At 36.1% G+C, this 25,457-nt stretch overlaps 1 protein-coding gene across 5 annotated transcripts in view; it reads right to left on the bottom strand.

The window, feature by feature from the left end:
* osa (trithorax group protein osa) overlaps window positions 1-25,457 on the bottom strand; it is a 188,051-nt gene that overhangs the window by 118,093 nt on the left and 44,501 nt on the right. For all 5 annotated transcript variants that reach the window (XM_074128711.1, XM_074128717.1, XM_074128736.1 and 2 more), the window contains exon 2: window positions 15,506-15,622. In XM_074128711.1, coding sequence (XP_073984812.1) covers window positions 15,506-15,622 — 117 coding nt within the window. The remainder of the gene's footprint in view (window positions 1-15,505; window positions 15,623-25,457) is intronic.

Raw genomic sequence — 25,457 nt, 5'->3', positions numbered from 1 at the left:
CTGTGTTGCAGCATATCTTATCAGGCAATATGATGATAGAAGGAGGAAGAATTAATCAGCAATGGTGGTGGAGGTGGTGGACACTTACACGTACGCACCATACTCCATATTAAGTTGTAGTATAAAACAACAACAGTTCCATTGTTTACTACTAAACTAGATTTATAATACTACGAGTGGGAAAGAAAGCCAACTTCCAATACTACTACCACCTCATTTATAAACATTCAATTAGAAAAATAAACAAACCATTAAAAAAAACACACATATACACACACAAAGACATCTTATGAATCATCAGGTGGCCATTTATCAACCTGTTATCAATTTCTTCCTGTTTATTTGTTGTTCTTGTTTTTTTTTTAATTTTAAATGTTTAATAGATAATTGATTTATCTAATTTATGATTTGATAATTTATGAAGGAAGGTAAAGACTGTTTATTCTTTTTCTAAACTTCGGTTACGCACATACATACATATACAAAGTATTGAGAATTACAAATGCCATCTTAATCTAATACAATGTTTATTATTTATACATTTGTGTTTGTACCACAAAGAAAAAAAAGTGTTATTATCGCGCCGCCATATTTACATACATTATGTATTGGCTGTTCTTTAGATGATTACACATTATCCTGTTGAACGATACAGGAAGCCTAAAAAATTTACAAAATAAAATCAATGTATCCAAAAACACAGCAATTGTGTTTCAATAAAATTGAAGCACAATAAATTTAAGCACGATGTAAATTATAAGGGGACCAATTGTTTTTGTCCTTTCCACTTTTTAAGAGTTCCAAATTGGACACCAGCAAAGAACTATATTTGATGATAATTAAAGACAACACTAAGAGACCGTCCAATGCACAAATTGATTTACACCATTTCATTGAAATATCTTAAATTTAAGTGGTGTCACAAAGCATTTGGTTCAGTCATAGGTATTTATATTTATAATAAATTTCGCAAAATAATAAAGATTAAAACCAATTAAACGGCAAAGATTTTTGTGGCCATTGAATAATTTATTACAGAAGCTATTTAAATTTAGTAAAGTAATCGCCTATTTTTTCAGGCGGGGCTTAACGTCCAACTACCAATCAGGTGTCGTGGACGGAGGCGACTAGCAAACATACTTTACTGTAAATTTCTTTTATTAACTATTAAATAAAATCCAAGGCCTAAGACCGGGAATTGAACCCAGTACCACAATGCATATTAGCTTTGCATAGTCTGTATTTAAAATTAAATTCAGTAGTAGGCGGTGAATAATAACGGTAAATTTATTTGAATTTATATTTTATATGTAACTGGAATTAAAAAAAAAAAATATGCACATTATTTCATCGCTTTCTAAACTTTTTCTTTTAAGGAGTTAAACGAGATTGTTTAATTTCACTTGACCAACCAGTAAATTGAAATCAAGAGAAGTGAAAACCAATTCTTGAAATATGAGCTAGCATGCGGAATAATCCGCTTCAACCAAAATGTCGGGAAGAATTGACAAGAATTCTTTGGTTAAAAGCTCTGGTCATTAATGCATATACATCCTAGAGTATCCTACTACTGACGAAACTCCTTGATGGATCTGCCGCACAAGAAAATTGCCCTTGGAAAACGCTTCGCCAATTTTTTAGGTGACTAGTGACTAACTGAAGAAGCAGTAGGTTCACAGCTGAGCTGGAATTTCAGTACTACTTCTCTGATTAAACCAGAAAAGTCTGGTTCTGACTCTCTGATTTATTGGTTAGAGAGAAGAGGATTAGAGGAGGTTGTAAATTGTACAGGGGATGGACAGAGAGAACTATCCTGAGGGACACTTCAACCACTGTAAAGTGAAGGGAAGTATTTTTATGTATTAACAGAAAGGTTGATTGATTTTTGACCTTAGGAATATCTGGTAGGGGAACTCACTGGTGTGGTCATAACAGAATGAGGGATAATTGGTTAAACCCCTTTGTATCCACAGGGATTTTAAAAAAAAGGTTTACCTGCCAATGTGAATACAAAATAGAAAACCTGCCTTATCTAATCTCCTTTCTTACTAAAAAGCAAGAGAATTTTATTACATTACCTTTTAATGACCTACAATACAGAAGAAGTAAGTGAACAACCTTCACCAACACCACAGTTAAAGGAAAGAAAGAGACAATACGAAAACAAAAGAAGTGGAAGAATAACAAAAACTAACTGGAATTAAAATCCTCTCTATACATTAATGATCAGAGATTGTTGAAATGTCTTTTCCATTGAAGTATATCTTCTTTCCCCTTTACAAAGAGATAATTTTTTTTTACTTTTAAAGAAGAGAAGAAATAGAGAAGGCAGTGAGGTAAGATGGAGAAGAAAGTGTTTCAATACTTGAACACAGAGAGTGCGACAGACTTGCTCCTTTTTTGTTTTCCTACTTCCTTTCAAGTTGTTGCTTAGTTTATTGTTTCTTGGGCGCGCGCGTGGTATGTGCGTATGTACAAAGTTCTGTCAACCACCACCACCTCTAGTATATACACAATGGCAAACAAGTTGACAGACAAACCGACATTCAGCAGTACAAAAAGGAAGGCCAGTTGTGAGTGAGCAAGAGAAAGAGAGATCTAGAAATGGTAAAGACAACTCACGTTCTTGCCATCTTAAATACCTGAATGGCTAAATAAAACCCCTGATGCTGTTGACCCAATTGTTCTTCATTTTATAATATACTCCTTTATATAGGTACACTACACACACTAACACACATTCATGTGTTTAATGGTCAAGGTAAACAACTAACTTCCTCTATCTCTCTCTTTGGATACTTATTTAAACTAAATAACGGAAATATAATAAACTCATAAAAGATAAAATTAAATTAATAATCTACTGTTTATTAACTGGAATACTTTTTTTTTTTAAATACAGGGTAATAAAATTTTATAGCTAAAAATAAATACATAAAAGTATATTTTTACTTTTTCCCCCCAGAATTTTTTAAAAGAGGAAATATTGTTTTCACGCTAATTTTCGACGCTCTACTTCGAGAATCAATTATTTTCTAGCGCCCTCTTAAATTTTTGAACTTTACTAAATCTTAAAAATCACAATCGTAATCATTACTTTAATTAAATTGTAACGAGCCATATGAGTTTTATCCGGTATCTGAGTTCAAATTTAAATTTTAAATGAGACTGCTCTAATGAGAGCAATAAAACGCAACTTTATAAAAAATATTTCGAAAAACTTTTATTCAAATTAAAACAAAACATTTTAATTTAAATTTCAAAACTAATCTAATGTGAAGGATGATGCTGATGATTTTTAACATGTTTGTTAATATTAGGCTCGAATTTACTCAAAAAACAGCGTTCTGTAACATGCAAACGATTTCTCTTTCTAGTTAGCAGCGTTGCGACACCACTAAATCCACGTTCACATAAATACGACGATCGAAATTCTATCAAAAAATCGTTGAACAATCGACCACAATCCAGGGTACAATTTTTTTTTTTTGGGGGGGGGGGTTTGTAAGGTGCGCAACAACAAGGGTCCTTTGCACCTAAACTATACTGTAGAATAGACACTTTACTACACAGCCTAACCTAGTCAATCTGATCGATACAAACCTCACGGTTGGCCTAACTCCTACATCAGGGTACAATTGCTGGATGAGATTTTGTAGCCAAAAAATATCGAAAAAACGAAATAGAATCTATCTATGTAGTGTAGTAGACAAGTTTTGATTTTGGTGGATTTTGATTTTGTAGGATTGGATTTTGGAGGACAGGTTTGGATTTTTGAATTTGGTTCACAATATTAGAAAAACAACAAATCAGCCATCGGCCCACTAAACCGCTTCAATGACCCCCAAAAGTTTCTCTGGGCCCTTTACCAACCCCTGCAAGCCTCCAGCGCCCACAAGGGGGCGTTGTCGCCCACTTTGAGAAAGACTGTTTTAGAGCGAAAATAAAAAGTCCTTTCTGGGTTCATTGTAATTAAATATAACTCTTATTTAACATGTAAGAGAAAAAGTAGTGTTTCTTTGGGTAAAAAAAATGTTCAACTTAAGAGTGACTTTAGAATTGAACAGTACTTTAACTGAACTCAAAGAAAAGAGATTTTGTGAAAAATATAATGGTCGGGGGAGATCCCTTTATTAAAACCGGCATTGAAACGTATGAAAATCATTTCCTATTGAATTTCAGAGCTTATTAAATATTCAGTAATTAAACAGAAGACATAAACCGATAAATCTAATCTTTAATACAACCAGCCTAAAAGGATTAGGACTTGCGCCAAACCCTTTAGTCCTTAAGCTTCAACAAACAATATGGCCGCTTACAAAGGATCAGTTAATACTCGTCTTCCATGTCTAAGAATAACAACTGCCCAACAATAACCGGGTCTTCTTCCGGGTAAACACCCCGGAAGGCACTTATAAGAAGAACAAGAGCTACTTCCACTGCTTACCTGATCTCCAACCATTTCTCCATAGAAAAATACAATTTAAGCAAAAATATGGAATCTTCCATTGACAAAAACTGCGGAAATTACGGCAATATTTAGAAAAATTTAGTTTAAAAACCAGAGTATCGCGATCTCGTTCAGCTTTCTGACTAAAAGATCCATTGTCATAGAAATAATTGTTATCAATGAATTTGGAATTCTCAAGCAACTATTTCGATAAGTTATGTGTAGAAAGTAACAGCAAATCATAATATTGAAACTTAACGAGTCTAATAATTTTAATCGTCTATATTAATACTAAAGATAATATTATAATTCTTTCATACAAAAGAGATAAGCACTTTTATTGTAACCAACAGCTACTTCTGCCTGGATCTTTAAGAGGCCTTAGAAATGATCCCAAATTATGGTTACATGGAATCCACCGTCAATGGTAAACTGATGTTGAAATTAGCCTAAATGCAAGTAAAATTTTAGCTCACCCACTCACATACACATTTGCACATTGTTCACATTTTATGCACTCACACAGAGCATTTAAGGAAGCCACTAATAGCCATTTTATGTCGCAGTAGATTTAGCCGTTTAGTAAACCATTTTCATTTCTAGATCTAAGATCAAGAAGGTTTTTCCAAAATTTTTTGATTTCATTTTAGAAGACATTCTATTTCGTAAAGGTAGCTTATCAAAGGGCCAAGAAGGGCGTCAGACACCATTTAGCGCACCCCATCAGGAGCTTCTTTGGGGCTTAAAGAACTGAATAGCGTGTACTTTATAATGTAAAAGCACGAATCTTACGAGGAAATACAAGAGATCCCTAGAAGCTGGGTTGTTTGTCGTTGGAAACATCGTCAGAATTGATTACAAATTTGGAATATTCTATTTATTTATTTACTTTGTTGAAAGAACACAAGGCGAAATTAAAATACGTTTGCAAAGGGGTTGCATAACCGGAAAAATATAAAACAAAAAGCTTAATGAAAATGAATTTCCTTGAAGTTCTAGTAATAAAGAAAATGAGAAAAGTTAGTTCCTTTTTCTTTTTTGTACAAACATTAAAAGGAAAAACTGTAATTAAAAACTGTTGAAATAATAATTAATTCAAGAACATAAAAATATAATCTAGGCTGAGAAGAACTTTACCTTAATTATTAAAATTCACAACAAGAGAGCCGAGTTCAAACAAAACACTTGTAACTTCTTCATTTTCCCGCTCTGAGCGATAAATTTCAATTATTGTATTAATATAAGGAGTTACACTGAATGGGGAGCCCATAATTAAATATATTGATGATTTATTAATAGCCTTTCTTTAGTATAAAAAGGTAATTTTACTGCTCGTATTTTGGGAATAACATTAGACGAAGTCACTTTATTGCAGGCGTGGAGAGATCTCCCCAGATAGCAAACAGGTAGTAGAGAGAGTCGAAGAAATGGCCGCCAAAAGGGACTCGAAATGTTGTCATTAAGGTACTCTACAATGTTACCGGCGGACTTCATTCCATTAACCTACCCTTAGTTCCTCATTCTGCCCTTTTTTTCTACCTGGATCTCGCCTGGCAGATGATAGCCTTTGTAGGTTCTGTCAGGAAGAGGAGGAAACGGCGATTGCACGTGTTGTGTCAGCGTGAGGGGCTTGTCTGGCTAAGGATGTTACTTCTAGGGGAGGAAAAACCAAGGCCTGTAAGCTTTACCTAAGAGTCGCTCTCCAGAATTATTAAGAGTCTGATTAAACGGACGGTGTCTGGAGGGCGATCTCTAGAGAAGGGGAGCCACAATAGATCCAAAGGGGTCGCAGTGGCGTAGGTCTTAAAGGCCGCCCTATTAGAACCTTATCTTATATTATCTGGATCTCACCATCTTCTCTTTAAGGTTAAATCTATAGTAATGCGTCATAAATTAACTCCGTCATTCATATTTATAGTAACCACCTAATAGTCTTTTTCAATTTTAATGTGCATAAGTATGTGATTAATAACTAAAGGATTAATAAAGGGCATAATAAAAAATAAATCAGAAGAATAATTTGGAGTTGAGTTAAAATAAATTGCCTATTTATTAATGAAGATGTAATGGTACATATTATCATTAGTATAACAAAAAAGTTGTTACGAATAAACTGGCCAGCATAAGGGTCTGTGACCTCTAATAATTCATAAAAAATATTAATGAAAATTTAATGCAATAAAATTACTTAAATGATTTCAATTAAGCATGAATGAAATGTTGGGTATACTAGCTGTTTTGTGTACCTTTTAGCGTACTTAACTTTTTATACTTAAATATTCGGGCTACAAAGTGAAAATCTGCTTGCCAGTACACTGAGGTCAAGAATGCTTGATCATTTACGCATTAGCGTTCAGAGTATGTGTGTGATTATGAGAAATACAGATGTGTAAATCTAAAAAAAAGACTGTTAAGGTAAGGTACAAGAGTGAAACTCATTAATTAACCCTCAACTATAATCTTCACTTACAGGAGTAAGGAATTGTGAATAGGTTCGATGAAGATAAGCAATAATGAATGGATGCTGGTTAGCGATATTGTTGCTTCAAAGAGAACAGAAGATTGATTGTAGCTTTTTGATCAGGGATTGTGCTTTATGGATTCAAAGACTGATGTTTAAAGATGTTACTGTTGCACTTTTCCGTGTGCTTTTCGCTGTTTTTATGGTTTTTTTCTTTCTTTTCCAGCGAATCATGGTAGATGACAAAGAGCACTCCTAGAAGCTTGGAGAATGAGAGGTTAAAAGTGGGTTCATCTTTCTCTATTTTCAAAGCTTCCTAACAGCCAAGGCAAACGCTCGCTCGTGGAGAGAATTTTCTCTTTATTCCTCAAACTACGATAGATTTTAAAAGTAAATTTATTACAGTTAAGTGTAGATAAAGTCAAAGAACATTAAAGATTAAAAATTGCAAGTGTTAAGACAAATTTAAGGGGAATTCGTGTGAGTAATAACACTAACTTCAAAAAAAACGCTAAGCGAAAAAAGTAATAATAGGATCAAATGTGAATGCCAAGGTAAGCTCCTTAATTAGCTACAATTTAAAGGAGTCACAAACTGACAAAGGAACTTCTATCAGCAGTAGGGCAACAAAAAGCAGTGTGATTAAGAAAGGACACTACAACAAGAAGAGGAGGAGAGAAGTGCACCCACTCATACCAACACACCACCAGGACATTAGTGAAGTGGCGAAGGAGCAGGAAGTGTGTAGTGTCCTAAGCACACAAGAGTCTTGAGATTGGAGTTGATATCCGGCCAAGTTGGCATGCCTTACATAGCCGCCTCTTTAGCCGACCTTTATAACAATGTGCAACTACCCCACTGAGTCTGGTGGTTGGAGGGGGGTCCTGTCTACTTTTTGTCAGGGCACTCACCTTTTTAAATCACAACATTAGCATGAGCGCGAGCAATGCTAATCATTTTTAACGGATATTTCTACTTTTGCTTAGTCCTAGGTAAAGAGATATCCGTAATGGTGTAAAATTATCGAATCTAAGGCTTCATCGTGGATATTCAATTTGAAAACTTAAACATCTTAAAACATGAAGAAGGTGAGGGCTCACTGATTAGCGGACTGGATTCCCAAGCGGAGATCTCGAGATCGAATCCAGTTGTTGGCCCTTACGAGTTTTTCTCTTCCTAGGAGCTTCTTACTACGGTTACTTGTCTATAACTAGAGAAAACTGTCCGGAAGCCGGCATTGCACTGAAAAAAGCTCAGGGAGCCAATGACCTCAGCTGTTTACGTGCCTTGCAGTAACAGTAATAAGAAAATCAAGTTAATTGTTCAATCAGAAATGACACATTCATCAGCAAGCCAATTCTTAGTTGCGATAAAGCCTGGTTGATTGGACAGTCAAGTTTACGTAATATTAATTGTTATACCTTGAAGAAGAATTACCATTTTATATTTAAAAAAATAATAAAAATAAGCCAAAATAATAATAACAATAAAATAATGATAATAAATAATAATATGAACAACTTTTCTTGTTTTACTCTGTAAGTACACTCATTTTATAGTTGCAACGACACACACAAAATTCAAGGAAACCTCTTTTCTATGGAACAATCGATGGAAATGTAATCGAGATAGGTTAAAAAGAAATAAATTATCGAAATGGGGACTTTCAAATGCTCCCCCTACAGTAAGAAAGCAAGAGGGGACGGAAATCTATTAAAAATACATAAAAGAGGGGAAAATAAAGACATTACTCCAGTTCTTTATTCTTCTCTTTTTTCTATATATTTTCAATAACCACTCAGTCCAACAACTGGAGTAATGGCAGACAATTTGATGAGGGAGTAATGAGAGAGTTTCGAGGAGAACCTGGCAGCAGCTGGTTCATTGCGCCATATTTAATACATTTCTTTACAAAGTAAGTCTTTCTTCAATAGAAAGCCTTTTAAGCAGAATGAAATACTGTAATGGACAGATATAATGTTGTAAGAAGTAGAAAGCAATCTGCTGGAGAGCCCAAGTCCAAGAAAAAAGCGAAAATCAAAACACCCTTCTACAATAATTGATAATTTTTCAATTTTCAATTAAGTTTAAGCCCTACTAGTTCATGTCAAAGATCAGGGTCCCCAAACTACGGCCCGCGGGCCACATGCGGCCCCCTGAGGACATTTATCCGGCCCTCGCCGCACTTCCGGAAGGGGCGTCTCTTTCATTGGTGGTCAGTGAGAGGAGCACTATATGTGGCGGTGCCGCAAAGCACTGCGTCGCTCATGTACAGTACTACTTCTGATGACGCGGGATGCACGCGAAACAGTGTAAAATAACAGCAGAAGTAGGAAGAATGGCAAAGCACTATAACTAAACTGGACATTGACCACCTCATTAGCCAAAAGCAGGTCCATAATTCCCACAGAAATACTGGGCAGTTTGTTGATTTAAATTTACGTGTTCTTTATTTGAAATATTCTATTTGTTTGTTCTATAGTCCGGCCCTCCAACGGTCTGAGGGACAGTGAACTGGCTTCCTGTCATAGATATTGTAAGTGGCTTACAGCTAAAGTTACGGCAATTATTTTTGCAAAATTTAAACTTCTATTCTTTTAGCTTTACAGTTTCATGTTACCATCATGTCTTCTAATTAAGCTTACGAGGGTCGTTTGAAAAGTCCGTGCAAAGTCAGAGAGATAGCACCACTGGCGCGTATCGAGGTTACGTTTAGTTAGTAGCATCTCTTGGAAGAACACACACCAAGTTTCAGCCAGATCGGTCTATTTCTTTGTGTTTGGCATTCGTTTGAATCGAGGAAGTCGAGTGATTTTCAAATCGTGCGAAGTGTTGCAAGGACGGTTTGCAGCTGTTCCAGAAGAATCCGCAGGACTTTAAGCGTCGTTTCGTCACTGTGGATGAAACATGGATACATCACTACACTCCTGAGACCAAAGAACAATCTAAACAATGGGTTACCAAGGGGGAATCTGCGCCAAAAAAGGCGAAGACCGTTCCTTCGGCCGGAAAGATTATGGCGACTGTCTTTTGGGATTCGCAAGGAATAATCCTCATCGACTATCTGGAAAAGGGTAAAACTATTACAGGTGCATATTATTCATCGTTATTGGACCGTTTGAAAACCGAGCTGCAAGAAAAACGCCCACGATTGGCCCACAAAAAGGTCCTTTTCCATCACGACAACGCACCAGCTCACACCTCAGCAGTTGTGGTCGCAAAATTAATGGAAATAGGGTTCCTACTCGTTTCACATCACCCTATTCTCCAGACTTGGCTCCCTCGGACTACTATTTGTTCCCCAATATGAAGAAATGGCTGGCGGGAAAAAGATTTTATTCAAACAAAGAGGTGATTGCAGAAACGAATGGCTATTTTTCAGACTTGGACAAATCCTATTATTTGGAAGGGATCAACAAACTAGAGCAGCGTTGGACGAAGTGTATAAGCCTAAAAGGAGACTATGTTGAAAAATAAAAAAGGTTTACCCCATAAAATTAAGTAGTTTTTAATTTTGCACGGACTTTTCAAACGACCCTCGTACTTTAGCAAGCTTTTGATGGCAATTCAAAAAATATAAATAATTTCATCTTCAACGACAGAATGGCCTGTGCCATGATAAACGGATGTCTATCATGCAAAAAAATAATAATCAATTAGAATAAGGAGGTGAATACAGATTTAATTCTATTAGAACAAACATCTAACTGAATAGAATAGCATTTTTTATTTGCTCCAAATAAACATCCTAATCTTAGATGTAGATATAACGCTTGATTAGCTGTTATGTAGTATTACTGCTTGTAAAGGCAGTAGGGCTGTTGGATTGGACTCCTTTAAAACAAAGATCTAACTGGAAATCTATACTGTTTGTGAAAGTGGATTTATCTCTGATCCGATAAGTAACAGCCTTATTTCGAGATATCTATTTCACAAATACAAAAATATGAAACTCCTTCAATTCCCCAATTGCAGAGATTTCTGTCCCCATTCGACTGACTTTATCGTTTATAGTCTAAGAGCTCTTCTAGTTATCTACTAATCGATAACAAAACAGAACTGCGGCCCATTTTCTGTGACTCTGTAGTCTTTCTATGTCAAAAGGATTTATAAAGCTTACACTTCCTCGTTAGCGTCAACCTGGCGGAGTAATTCCTCCTAGAAGCACCCACTGATACGCTCTGTTCCAAATGCTATCACTAAGTCCAGTTCTAATCGTAAGAGAACACCCTCTTAAAAATTTCCTAAACTACCATTATTGGTCTGGGTAAAATCATGAAGGAGCCATATCTAAATTACTTTACATTACGTAGCTGCGAAAGTAGCAAAATTGTACTGAAAGGGGGACATTGCAAGTGAGGCGGAAGTTACCAGAGAAATGTAAAAGCAAATTGAATTGCCTAAGTAAACGATTCAAATAGACTTGTCAAGTATTAAGGTACTGTTAAATATTAAATCCTTTAGAGAAAAAGGTCGATTATTTTCTCTATGATTCAGCCTTCTTCCAGACAATCTTGTCGTCCTCGGCTGGTGCAACAAGCTATACCACCCACAGAGCAGGATAGTTTCTAGAGGCGTCGATGAGGGCTTAGTGAAAGTTCAAAAAGATAAAGCAAAGATCTATTTGTAATTTACTCGTTAGCAGTGAACATTTTGATTTATTTAACTTACGTATTTTTAAGTAAAAACTAGCATTTTTACTTTAAACGTAGATAGAGTTATTTGTTATTTCTCCCGGCCTATTGAAATCTATTTTATCGCATTAATTGTGAAATCAGTTTGGAGGGCAGTAATTATCTAACCAGAAATGTAATATTAATTAGTAATTACAGTTACATTATTGTAATTAGGTGGCCGGCCCCTTATTGTGTAGATTGTAGTAATTACAGCTGGAGTAATATTTCCATTAATTATTAGATTCACAATGGTAAATATTTAGTACCTGTTGATAGTTGTGCACGAGCTCTAATATATTGATAATTAATTATCATGGCTTCCTTTGTATTGATGACACTCATTATCCACTTGCTAACTGCTTTATAATGATTTGGCCCATTTATTAACCAATAGCAATATTGGTCATTATTACAAACAATAAGGTCATTCATGAATTAAATCGCTTCACTTCTTGACTTGATTGTATTAAAATAATTCCAAGCAATAAATTGTAATTTACAAATATTCTGTGTGATGGTTTCTCTAACTAAATTTTATCAATTCTTCAGGATATTTTCAGATTCAGGTAGCAGTGGAAATGAACAGTGAGTGTAATAGAGATAATTAACAGTCAGAACTAAATTCCCAATGCACCCAGAAACCATTCAAAACCATTTTTCCTAAAATGTGAAATTTAAAAATTTTAAAAAGCACATTCTTCACTAACCCAATTTAAAAAAAAAAAAAAAATTATTAAAAGTTTTGCCCGCAGTTCAACATCCGAGTCCCATGTGTTTATATCGATCTTTGCAAGTCAAAGACGCCAATACAACTCAACCAACTCCTCTAACATCAAAATCAATAACGTGTACAAAGTGAGACTTGGCTCGCTCGCTGTCATTCAAAATTCAGCTCATAATTTCAGTTCGAAAAATCACATGTTTAATTAACATTTTATTACAATGGATATCATCTAACTGATTTTACTGCATTAAATTTTCATTAATATACTAGTTTAGAATTTATTAGATGTAACCGACCCTTATGCAGGCCACTTTCATCTACAAAATATTTGTTTAGTAAATATGTAGTAGCCTAGCATAAAAGGTAAGTCCATATATTACAACGAACTGACATAATACTAGAATGAATAACCACCCCCTCCCCCAAAAGTGCCCTTAATCGAAGTATTCCAGAAAAATGTTTCCTATAAAAGTTATAGAACTATTTGTGAGATATAATTATACCAAGTTTAAAGAAAATCCATGGAGTGGTTTTTGAAAAAGTGTTAAAAAAGTGAAATATCTATTCAGTAAAGTGGTACTTCCGGTGGGCCTATTTTGACCAAAAATTTACTGTCGCTTCCTCTAGTGGCACTTAAACTAAATATCAAATTTGAACTTCCTACGACTTTCCGTTCCTGAGATATAGTGGATAAACTCACTGCAGAGCAGTAAAGTCGGTCCAAACCTATGCCATCAAGGCACGTTGGGTTAGAGAACTGCGATTCTAGGAATTACTGGATCTGTAACCCAACGTGCCTTAGCCGTGATTTTTAATAACACTTTTCTCTCTCTTCTCTCTGACTAGCCGAATGCGTTCGGTTTTCTTCGGTAATCCTCGGCTTACTTGACCAGGAATATTAATTTTAATTCCAATTTAATTTTTAACGTCTATTGAGCACACTCACACGACTTTCTCTTACCACTACCAATGTAGTTGGGTTTTCTTGTAAACTAGAATTCTTACCGGAAGTGGCTACAATAAATTACCCAATTTATTCTAATGGAACTATTTTTGAAAAACTATTGAGCACACTCACAAGACTTCCTCTTACTACCAATGTAGTTGGGTTTTCTTGGCAACTAGAAGTCTTACCGGAAGTGGCTACATTAAATTACACAATACATTCTAATGGAACTATTTTAGTAAAAACTATTGAGCACACTCACACGACTTTCTCTTACCACTACCAATGTAGTTGGGTTTTCTTGTAAACCAGAATTCTTACCGGAAGTGGCTACATTAAATTACCCAATTTATTCTAATGGAACTATTTTTGAAAAACTATTGAGCACACTCACAAGACTTCCTCTTACTACCAATGTAGTTGGGTTTTCTTGGCAACTAGAAGTCTTACCGGAAGTGGCTACATTAAATTACACAATACATTCTAATGGAACTATTTTTGAAAAACTATTGAGCACACTCACAAGACTTCCTCTTACTACCAATGTAGTTGGGTTTTCTTGGCAACTAGAAGTCTTACCGGAAGTGGCTACATTAAATTACACAATACATTCTAATGGAACTATTTTTGAAAAACTATTGAGCACACTCACAAGACTTCCTCTTACTACCAATGTAGTTGGGTTTTCTTGGCAACTAGAATTCTTACCGGAAGTGGCTACTTTAAATTACACAATACATTCTAATGGAACTATTTTTGAAAAACTATTGAGCACACTCACAAGACTTCCTCTTACAACCAATGTAGTTGGGTTTTCTTGGCAACTAGAAGTCTTACCGGAAGTGGCTACATTAAATTACACAATACATTCTAATGGAACTATTTTTGAAAATTTATTGAGCACACTCACAAGACTTCCTCTTACTACAATGTAGTTGGGTTTTCTTGGCAACTAGAAGTCTTACCGGAAGTGGCTACATTAAATTACACAATACATTCTAATGGAACTATTTTAGTAAAAACTATTGAGGCCACTCACACGACTTTCTCTTACCACTACCAATGCAGTTGGGTTTTCTTGTAAACCAGAATTCTTACCGGAAGTTGCTACTTTAAATTACCCAATTTATTCTAATGAAACTATTTTTGAAAAACTATTGAGCACACTCACAAGACTTCCTCTTACTACCAATGTAGTTGGGTTTTCTTGGCAACTAGAATTCTTACCGGAAGTGGCTACTTTAAATTACACAATACATTCTAATGGAACTATTTTTGAATAATCTATTGAGCACACCCACACGAGCGGAAGTATAAATGAAATTGCTGGGAACTGACTGATTTGTGTACTTTCTATCGTTTAATCAACCTTTATACTTAACTTTTTAATAAGTATAAGTACTCCTTTTTGTTAAGGAGTTTGTACTAAAAGGGCGAAGATTGTTATGTAATTACACATTAGGACTTAATGATCGTAATTATTGTAAATATTATTAATAATGTTTATTTATCTGTTACTAGTAGAGCGCTATTTAAATAACAATAATTTTATTTTTTACTTTAAAAAACAATATTTTCATTGTCAGACAATCTGACATTCCTCTCGTCTTTCATTATGCAAATATGAGTTCAGAGATTTATATGTAATAAATTCAAAGGTCATTGGCTTAAAAAGCATTGGTGGCACATTTAAGGAAGTCAAAATAACGATTACTTTACTACTCTTCCGTTTACAGTAAAAGCTATTTCAAAAATCACTAAACTTCATTCCGAATACCTTCTTGTCTTCATTATTCATATTCAAAGTTTTTCAAATAATTAATTGAATAATTAAAAATTATAAAAACTGGAGTCAATAACACTAAACTATGATTCATACAATAGTAATTATTTCCATCTTTCTTACAACTGTTTTATTCATGTAGAATAAACAACTAGTTTACCACGAAGAGTAAACAATGGAAATAGCATATAAAGCAACCATTTTTATAAATATTAGCACATTAATAATTAATAAAGAATATAATCACGATCAATGAAAGAATACATTAATGAAATCCTGTAATTTTGCTAATGCACCCACTTTGGATACAGGATGATGTAGTTAATTATTAATAAAGTCCTCCAACCTTCATTCATACAACTAATCGCAAACACAAACAAAAAATTTGTAATCATCTTCCTGGCGGAAGGACGATCATCTTACAAAAGTTATAGCCAGTAAACATAATAAAAGGAAATTATTTACCTGATAAGGATGTCTGTATGGTGGTTGAGGAGGGTACTGGCCAGAAGGGGAGGCGGACGGCGGGGGTGGGTAAGGACCGCCGCCTCCGGGGGAGCCACCGCTGTAACCTCGACCTCCCTGTAACAACAACAATGTAAACATAACAATTATTACAAATATAGTAGTAATTTGTAAATAGTCTGGCACTTTCCTTTCTTGTGAGTTGGTAAGTACTAGAAATGATGTACATATCAGACAGAAAACAATTTAAATTTGAAAACAGACACGAACAATTTTAGACAAAATACGAGGTGTGGCCATTAAATAACGAGACTATTGCTGTAAAACATTTTATTTTAAATTTATACATATTTAGTTATTGTCACCTTCAGTATACACCACTCCCCTATCCCTATAACGCTCCATGCGAATTTACCATTGTTCGAAACAGTGCTGGAAGTCTTTTTCTGTGAGCTCCTGCATGACGCGTGCCGATTTTCCTTTCACAGCTTCAACTGACTGAAATCATGTTCCTTTTAATGCAGATTGGACTTTAGGGAACAGATAAAAGTCACATGGGGCCAGGTCAGGCAAATAACGGTTGGCCTAAAACTGGGATGTTGTACTTGGCTAGAAACGTCTTGACTGGCAATGCAGTGTGAGCCAGTGCATTGTCTTGAGACTTGTTCTTCCTCAAATCGAGTCGTTTTTTCGTTGCTTTTTCTTCAGAGTTGAGCAAGCATCTCACGGTAGTAATGTTGATTAATTATAATCGATATTTTCATCCGTTTTGGACGTGGAAGGGCGACCCGGGCCGTCATCATCTCCGACGTCTTCTCGGCCATCTTGGAAACGCTTGAACCACTCAAAAACTCGCGTAAGTGATTAAAATTCATCGCCATAAACTTCTTTTAATAAATGATAAAACCAGTAGTGGTTTTACCAAGTTTCATGTGAAATTTCACGACAGTTCGTTGCTTTACTACATGTGTAGTATCATGTTTTCGGCAAAACGAAACTAACACCTCTTACACAAACGATGGTTCCGGTCAGACAGATTTCTCTACAAACACGTGAGACGCTGCAATAGAAAGAGAAGGCTTTACGCTGCACAGCTGTTGGTCGCTAGGATTTGGCGCATGCATAATTCTTCTGTAGCAGTCTCGTTATTTAATAGCCACACCTCGTATACGCCAACTTACTACAAAATACTTGACAATTGGCAACACTGACTTCCTCACAACCAAACACATATCACACACAGGCCGATCACATTCAGTCCATGACAGACAAGACAGAAGACACACCAAATCTCTAATTATGTAAAACAGTATATTGTAAATTAGGTAAATAATTTTGTAAATTACGTAACATTATACATATTCTTTTTAATATAATTATTGTTAAAACACTGTAAATATGTTCCACACCCTTCCTACGTCGAAAGCTCTGCATAATAAAAATATATCATTACTGAAATTGGCATTTATTTCTTTCATTCTGTTGAAATAATGAATCAGTTACCACAAATAATGAACAGTAATTTAATATTAACGTTTAAACGTTAATAACACCACAATCATTTTTTGGTAATTGACAAACTGACAACTCGCCGGTTGTAATTGCAAATATATTTATTACAAGAATATATTTACAAACAGACATAATTAATTATTTTATTAGGATTTGTATCTCACAGTTGCATCTTATAGTATATAAATATGCAAAAATTAAAAAGCCAATATCATCGTCACGCTAATATCCGTATTGTGAGGAAGTGGCAGAAAAGAAGGAATTATTCCTCATTAATTACCCAAATTAGACTTGGATATTTATGTTGATAAATCAAAAAGAAAGTGAGTAATTATTTAAAAGTTAATTTAAAATTATTAATATTATTGCTATCTGGAGCGATGATTTTCGTATGCTGTCACCAGTCCACAACACTAGGATTTTAATAAGATGCGGGATCATTCATTGGCCTCGCTTAATGTATTGGAAGGATCTCTTACACAAATTACATTGTGTAGACAGACTGGCAAAAGAAGATGGACACGTTCAAACGCCATCAGGAAGCTAGCGGGTCAAGGGATCGTTTTTGGTCGTAAATACGATTTATTTCGCCAGTTCTTCGGCTGTTTTGACCGGATGTTTGTTGTCCATTGTTCGTTCCTCTAGCCCGGCTGTGAGAATAAAGATCTGGATTAGAGGACTATAGAGACCTAACCAGTACTTTTTGTTGGTGGGGAACTGCTTTCTTTCCACCGTTAAAAACAAACTGGTAGGATCCAGAATTGAATTCAACTTCCATCGCAGGCATCAAACCTTTTTTAAAAACCATATTCCTTCTAGTGATATGTGAAAGTAACCAAATTGCAATAAAGCAGTCTAAATTAGACAGGTTTTTATTATTTAAAACATTTTACTGCAAATAAGACCTCATCAAAACTTGGTTTCTTCTATTTATATAAAACGTAATAAAGCGACAGTGTATTGAAAGACATAAATACGAGGGTCGTTAGAAAAGTCCGTGCGAAAATAAAAACTATTTAATTTTTTGGGGTAAACCTTTTTTATTTTTCAACATAGTCTCCTTTTAGGCTTATACACTTCGTCAAACGCTGCTCTAGTTTGTTGATCCCTTCCGAATAATAGGATTTGTCCAAGTCTGAAAAATAGCCATTCGTTTCTGCAATCACCTCCTCGTTTGAATAAAATCTTTTTCCCGCCAGCCATTTCTTCATATTGGGGAACAAATAGTAGTCCGAGGGAGCCAAGTCTGGAGAATAGGGGGGATGTGAAACGAGTTGGAACCCTATTTCCATTAATTTTGCGACCACAACTGCTGAGGTGTGAGCTGGTGCGTTGTCGTGATGGAAAAGGACTTTTTTGTGGGCCAATCGTGGGCGTTTTTCTTGCAGCTCGGTTTTCAAACGGTCCAATAACGATGAATAATATGCACCTGTAATAGTTTTACCCTTTTCCAGATAGTCGATGAGGATTATTCCTTGCGAATCCCAAAAGACAGTCGCCATAATCTTTCCGGCCGAAGGAACGGTCTTCGCCTTTTTTGGCGCAGATTCCCCCCTTGGTAACCCATTGTTTAGATTGTTCTTTGGTCTCAGGAGTGTAGTGATGTATCCATGTTTCATGCACAGTGACGAACGGACGCTTAAAGTCCTGCGGATTCTTCTGGAACAGCTGCAAACCGTCCTTGCAACACTTCACACGATTTCGTTTTTGGTCAAGCGTGAGCAATCGCGGCACCCATCTTGCGCATAGCTTTGTCATGTCCAAATGTTGATGCAAAATATTATGTACCCGTTCATTCGAGATGCCCACAGCACTAGCAATCTCACGCACCTTCACTCTTCTGTCATCCATCACCATATCATGGATTTTATCAATGATTTCTGGAATAGTAACCTCGACAGGGTGTCCAGAACGTTCAGCGTCACTTGTGCTCATATGGCCACTCCGAAAATTTTGAAACCACTTATAAACTGTTCTAATCGAAGGTGTCAGAGTCACCATAATGTTTATCAAGCTTCTCTTTAGTCTCCTGAGGCGTTTTGCCTTTCATAAAGTAGTGTTTAATCAACACACGAAATTCTTTTTCGTCCATATTTTGAAAATCACTCGACTTCCTCGATTCAAACGAATGCCAAACACAAAGAAATAGACCGATCTGGCTGAAACTTGGTGTGTGTTCTTCCAAGAGATGCTACTAACTAAACATAACCTCGATACGCGCCAGTGGTGCTATCTCTCTGACTTTGCACGGACTTTTCAAACGACCCTCGTATTGATTAAAGACATAAATAGAACGTAGAAATTCTCTTAATGTTTTATGGCTTTTATCTAATTTTAGCAACACTCTACCGGACAATGTTGTTTTATTAGAAACATTATTGTATGCGATAGTAAATAATAAAGTAACTCTAGTTTTTTTATTAGGTGTTTGGGTATTATATTGCGTACATTCTCTAATACAGGAATGTTGTTTAATTAAAGCCAATCATTACCTGAGGAATTTCACATTAAAAGTGATTTATGTCGATAGAAAAGTTAAATGAAGAACGTAAGAATTTAAATTTAAACTCTGTTAAAAAATAATTTTTTTTTTGTTTATTCGTTTTGACGTTTGTACAAACCAGAGTGTTTTTCTGAATGAAATAATAACTTAATACTAAGTTCTCGAAAAGACTATCTTACAGGGAATTTTCTGTTTTTTAAGGAACCCACATTATTGTATTGTTAATTACACTGCTGTTAGTGGATATGATTTAAAGCGCATTGGAAACTGGACAAATGCAGGTTTTGAACGATTGGCAAACAAAATGCATAAAATTTTTGGTGATTAGTTCTTAATTGCCTTATATATTAATGCGCTGTGTCCAGCCGACGACCAAGAACCTCTCCCCTCATATCGGTTCAAATTTATGTTAGCAAATATCCCTTCCAAAATGAAAACTTAACTCCAAAAACTAGCCCCCTTGGCTGCATCTTTGGAAACTACCACTGCAACTGGAATGAAGAGAAAAGACTTTTGCATGCAGTGAGTAGTTTTTCATCGTCAAGCAAGAAAGACAAAACAAAAACAAAAAACAGTAAAAGTGAAAGCAGATGGCATTCACGAGTTCATACAAGATCGAATTATTGGGGAAAGAAATAGTGGCACACATACTGCGAGGGGCAGATGTACGAGTGTGACATGCAACACACAGAGCGAAGGAGGTAATAAATGAGAATGCAGCAGCATGACCAAGATCAGGAGTAACAAGCATGGAGTAAGGGGTAAGAGTGGAAAGGGTAGCAGTTAGTTTTAATGAATGAACACAAGGTGAGTTAAACTGGAGAGAGAGTATGTGTGTGTGTGTGTGTGAGAGTAATAGACGGCCGAGAAGAACAAGAAGAGCAATGAATGAACTCAGTGGTGGTAGCCAGAAATATAGCAGGGCAAGGTCATTACCTATTTATAATCTGTACCCAACCCGCCCTCACAGTCGCTCCTCTAGAACCCTCAACAACAACGCTCACTAACCGACAGCCACAACATGATCATCGCGTTGACGGTATACAGCCTTAACCATTCCTCCACTTCACCGCCAAACTATGCTGCTCCTAAAAACGCACAACTTGATGCATAATACAATAGCAGACAATGATTAAAACCACTTTCTTTCCAGCAACGTCGCCTAACCAGTCACGTGCGTCCACAACTAAAGCTAGTACTATCGGGGAAGACACCAGTCTGCCAGCCAACTCTACCCACCATGTCTATTGTATTATCCGCGGAAAACACTCTGCACTAATATCTGCTGTTATCAATGACCTCCACTCTCTTCTAAACAAATCCGCACAGACCACAGAGAAGTCGCTGACTTCTACTATAAGCTAGTTTAGTACTTCCTTATCTTTCATCCCCTTGTCCATTAAAATTCCTTGCACAATGATTAGATAAGAGACACTAAGTATACCACGTTGCCAAAAAGAGAGGAAAATTGAAAGAAGAATATATGGCCCCATTCTGGAAGAGGACAGATGGAGGATAAGGACCAACAAAGAAGTCAGAGTTCATTATGCTGATCAAGACTAAGTTGGCATTATCAAGCAAGGAAGAATTAGATGGTTAAATCACTTGGAACGAATGGGGGAGGAAAGATTAGCGAAGAAACAAGGAGGAGTCCCCGGGTGAGATGAATGGACAGTGTTTGGAGAAGAGCGGTCCAAGAGAGAGAGACGAATGGCACAAGATTATTGAGGCGGCCAAGGCCCTTCACGGACTGTAGTGCCAAGCAAGAAGAAGAACAAGTATACCACAAATAATTGAGGCATAACCTGGAAGATTTCATTACCATTATAAAGGTCTTTGTGTGATGATTTTATATTCCCAATACGTTCACTGTAAATCTGGACCAGTTTCTGAAACTTGACCATACCGATGAAACAGTTGTAGAGTATTGTTCATCGTTTTTTGGTGACGTGATTCATTACTCCAACGGAAATAAAGAATATTGCCGATTGTAGTCATAATTTCATGTTTTTTGCTAAGTTTCGACCAAGGAGGCTAGGTCTTCTTCAGGGCTTATGCTATAATTAATTACAATACTTTTTTTACATGGTTATATCTAAAGTTGGGTGTATCTTCCCGTCCTGATTGTTTATGTTCCAGAGCCCTGATGATGATCTAGTCCGTAGGTTGATAGTTTGGCAAAAAAATAATAAAAAATTATGACTGAAATTGGCAATATTCCTTCTTCCTTCGTAGCGTTTACAGTACAGACAGGCCACAATAATGGAATCATTCTGTGCTGACGTTATGATGCCATTGTACTCCTAGCAAATCTTAGAAGCGTCTAGATGTCTTTGAAACGGTAATGAGATGTAAATTACAGGTTAAAAGTTATAATGTTTAAAAAAGTTGGAAAGAAATTTCTAAAGAGGAATCGCTTTACTCAAAACCAAATCAAACTCCTTGGTAGCCAGCTATCGAACTCTTAAGATGCACTTTCATGGGAAGCGCAAGACAGCAATACTCAAAGAACAGGAACCAAGGAAAGCTTATACGCCAAGACTTATCGAATATCATACAACAATGGAACTCAATTCTGGTTAAATAAGAGAAAATTTAGTCATATTTTAAAAAAATCTTTATGAAAGAAGAGATGCTATTAACTATGTTTTATTAAACGGGTAATTCAATACAAAAAATGGTATTGAATGAATGAAGCAAAACACCGGAAGGAAGAAGGTAAAAAGAGCAAAATAAAGCAATTTCCTCCAGTTTATCAAAAATGATTATATAATTATTAGTTTTATACATTTATACAACAAATTGGCGGCTTTGTGCTAGGAGAGCGGTCCTTCCAAAAGAGGGGAAGGTCGTCGTATAGAGATCAAAGGAAGTTTACATAAAGGAGACTTAGCTCCCCTTTATCCCGTCTATTTTATTCTCTTTAGCATTCATTAACACACAGTTTAGGGAGGACAAATTAAAAATACAACACAAAGAAAACTGTGAAATGTAGGACTTGTAGTAAATAGGAAGGGCCAGGAATTTCGTAGCCAGCCGAGTATAAGTAAGACAATGAAAGAAAAGAAACAGAAGCGAAGAGGAGTGTGATAGAGTCGGAGAGAATGGAAGTTGATGGGCAGAAGGGAGCAGGGCACGTCTAAGAGTATTGAAGAGGAGAAGTGGAGAGGAACTATCTCGCTTCGTGCTTAAGAGGAACACAGAACTGTATGATAGGAGACGGCAGTTTGTGCAGAGTAGAGAATGGTGCGGGGAAATGATGGGTTGTCGAGCGGAGAGTAGATTGGGTATAACTACAGGCTGACGGTGTAGGGGATGCTTCTCATCAGGACAGGGTGTACGACGTAGTATAGTGCAGTCTACATCCCATACCACTTATCTATAGAACAGCAGAACAGCGGCGAACCCCTCCCAACCAGTAGAGGGTACTTCCCCTATGCTGTCAAGCATTACCAGCCGGCTTGCTTTGCTCGCTTGCCTAAGAGGTCCATGCCGGCTCTAGGGGGAGCGCTGCTACTACATACAATCGATATAAAGGGGGGTTTTCAGCAGGAATGGGAAACGTTAGTAGGCCACGCCTATTCTGAATGAGACCACGCCCACAGTACGGTCGATACCAGATACTGAACCAACACTGAACCTAAAACCATGGAGGGACGGAAAAGCGCCAACAATTTAGGGCTCCTAGAGCGCACGGAGTGGCAGAGGCAAGGCTACTACAACTTTAATTTTAATCACCATCGTACTGACGCACAAAACTCCCCCTTCGGCTCAAGGCCCATGCTTTGTAAAATGTACGTACGCGCACGCATACTCTTACAAAACGTGTACATCAACAATGGATGGAGCAGTGGAAGGGTGGTTGGAAGGGCTGGTAAACTTTGGAGTAAATATATCTGTGTATACATACATAACCTAGAATGGGACAAGTCATATGAGAACTGGCTGACAATGCCAGCACTAATCATAACCATATTACAATCAATATTAAGTTACCAAATAAATTAAGATCTTAATGTGAAATATACATCTCTGCCCGCTCCACTAAATGCTTGCCTCTGGCTGGCCCGGGCAGCGCCGTTATAAAAACAGAGAACTCAGCCTCCAACGTTAATATACTAAAGTGGTGTTCATTACGTAGTAACAAAGTAATTTAAACAACATACACCCGCCGTTTCTCCTCGCTGTGCCGCACTTTTGACCAATTACCAACACAAAACCTTTTCCTCTAATTTTCACCTTACTTCTGCCAACCGGGTACCAATTACTGCCTTAGGTATTACCTTCCACCTCACTACATCATCTATAAATTTGAAACTGTAATGTAATTATTCTATTTATATATCAATTAAAATAAATTTAATATGAATAATATTTTGAATAAAAATCTCACAAGTTTTTTGTCTTTTACCAAAATATTCTTTTAATGCTCTTTGAATAACACAAATTTTAAATGTAAGTTAATGATAAAACATAATTTACTTGAGATTCAAGATAATGTTATCAACCATTAACATACGTAGACTAGATGGAAACACTTTACTATTAACATATTTTCTAAAAGTAAAACAAAAAATATAGCTAGGTCCGAGATTCGAAATCATGATCTCAAAACAAGTTATTTCTGGCGAAAATTGCACGATTACAATCATTCCTCTTATGAGTTCAAAGAAAAATGGATGTAACTAACCAATTCTCATTAGAAATTCCAAATTTTTAAGTTTTTTAATTCGAAAGACTAATCGAAAGGGGGAATTACAGGGAAATTCGTAATTCCCCCCCCCAAAAAAAGCACTTTAGAGGAATGAAATAAAATTTGAAGCAAAAAATTGTTATTGTGCGTACGAGTATCTAGTTTTATCTAGTTTCAAAAAATTTGGGGAAAAACAAGAAATACGCATTTCCCAAAATGCCATTTTTATTTCAATTCGGATTTCTGTGACTTAATTTTTATTTTTTTGTCAACTTAAAAAGCATCAATTTCCGAAGTTTTAATACCAATATTGGTGTCCTCATCAGTGCCTCTAGCAGGTCTCAGGAATGTGTTCTCTTCGGTGTGTACCTAACTTTCAATTATGGGACATTAAGCTTTGGGCAGCTTCTAGGAAGGTGTAACCAACAAGCAGTAGGACTCGAAACTGCTAAAGTGAATTCACCGATGGAAATTCAATTTTGAAAATTTGAAACCGCACACTTTCTTTTATTTAGGGACAAGAGAAATTAAAAAAAAGGAAAAAGAAAAAATTATTTATAAATTATTGTTAATAGAGAAAGTGGAAAGACTATTATTTGTCATACATAATGTTATACCAAAAGAAAGAAGGCAAATTACTGATAAATAAGTGAAGAGACAATTACGATTGTCTAATCATATGGTAAAAGACGCGTATAAATAGAGGGTAGGTAGGTTGCACATGGGCAGGTTAGATAATACACACACACATGAAATAAATGTTAAGGGAGACTTGGTATTGGTGGAAAAGCGAATACATTATATACATGTGTTGTAGTATAAGCAGTAGTAAATACAGGCGGGTATGTACAGTACGTGTAATATACTGTTGCAAAGGGTGTTTCGTTTCCTTCATGTGAAACAGTATTCAACTGTCATTATCGACGGTCGTTACTGAACTATTAATGAAGACAAGTCAGTTCCCATTTTGGAATGATTGGGTTGACAGTACGGTTCATTTATATAATTATTTATAGATAATGTGAACACAATTGTAGAGAGATATGACTTGGCTTGTCATTCACTCTATTCCACTCGGCCCTCTTAACACAGAAGGGAGGGTAGGAATACAAGGAAGTAGTCCTATTGGAAGTAAGGAACAGGAGAGCATTCAGCGCAAGGAGGTCGATATTTCGGGTCAGCGTACACTGGAGCTGATCTCCTCTCTCTTGGCAGCATCCACTTCTATCATGTCATTGTACAAC

This window comes from Rhodnius prolixus, unplaced genomic scaffold, assembly GCF_049639745.1.
Source record: "Rhodnius prolixus isolate KJV_2025 unplaced genomic scaffold, Rpr scaffold_1, whole genome shotgun sequence".
In the NCBI taxonomy this organism is placed as follows: domain Eukaryota; kingdom Metazoa; phylum Arthropoda; class Insecta; order Hemiptera; family Reduviidae; genus Rhodnius; species Rhodnius prolixus.
Note: the sequence above shows the minus strand (reverse complement) of the source record. Positions and strands in the feature narration are given on the sequence as shown.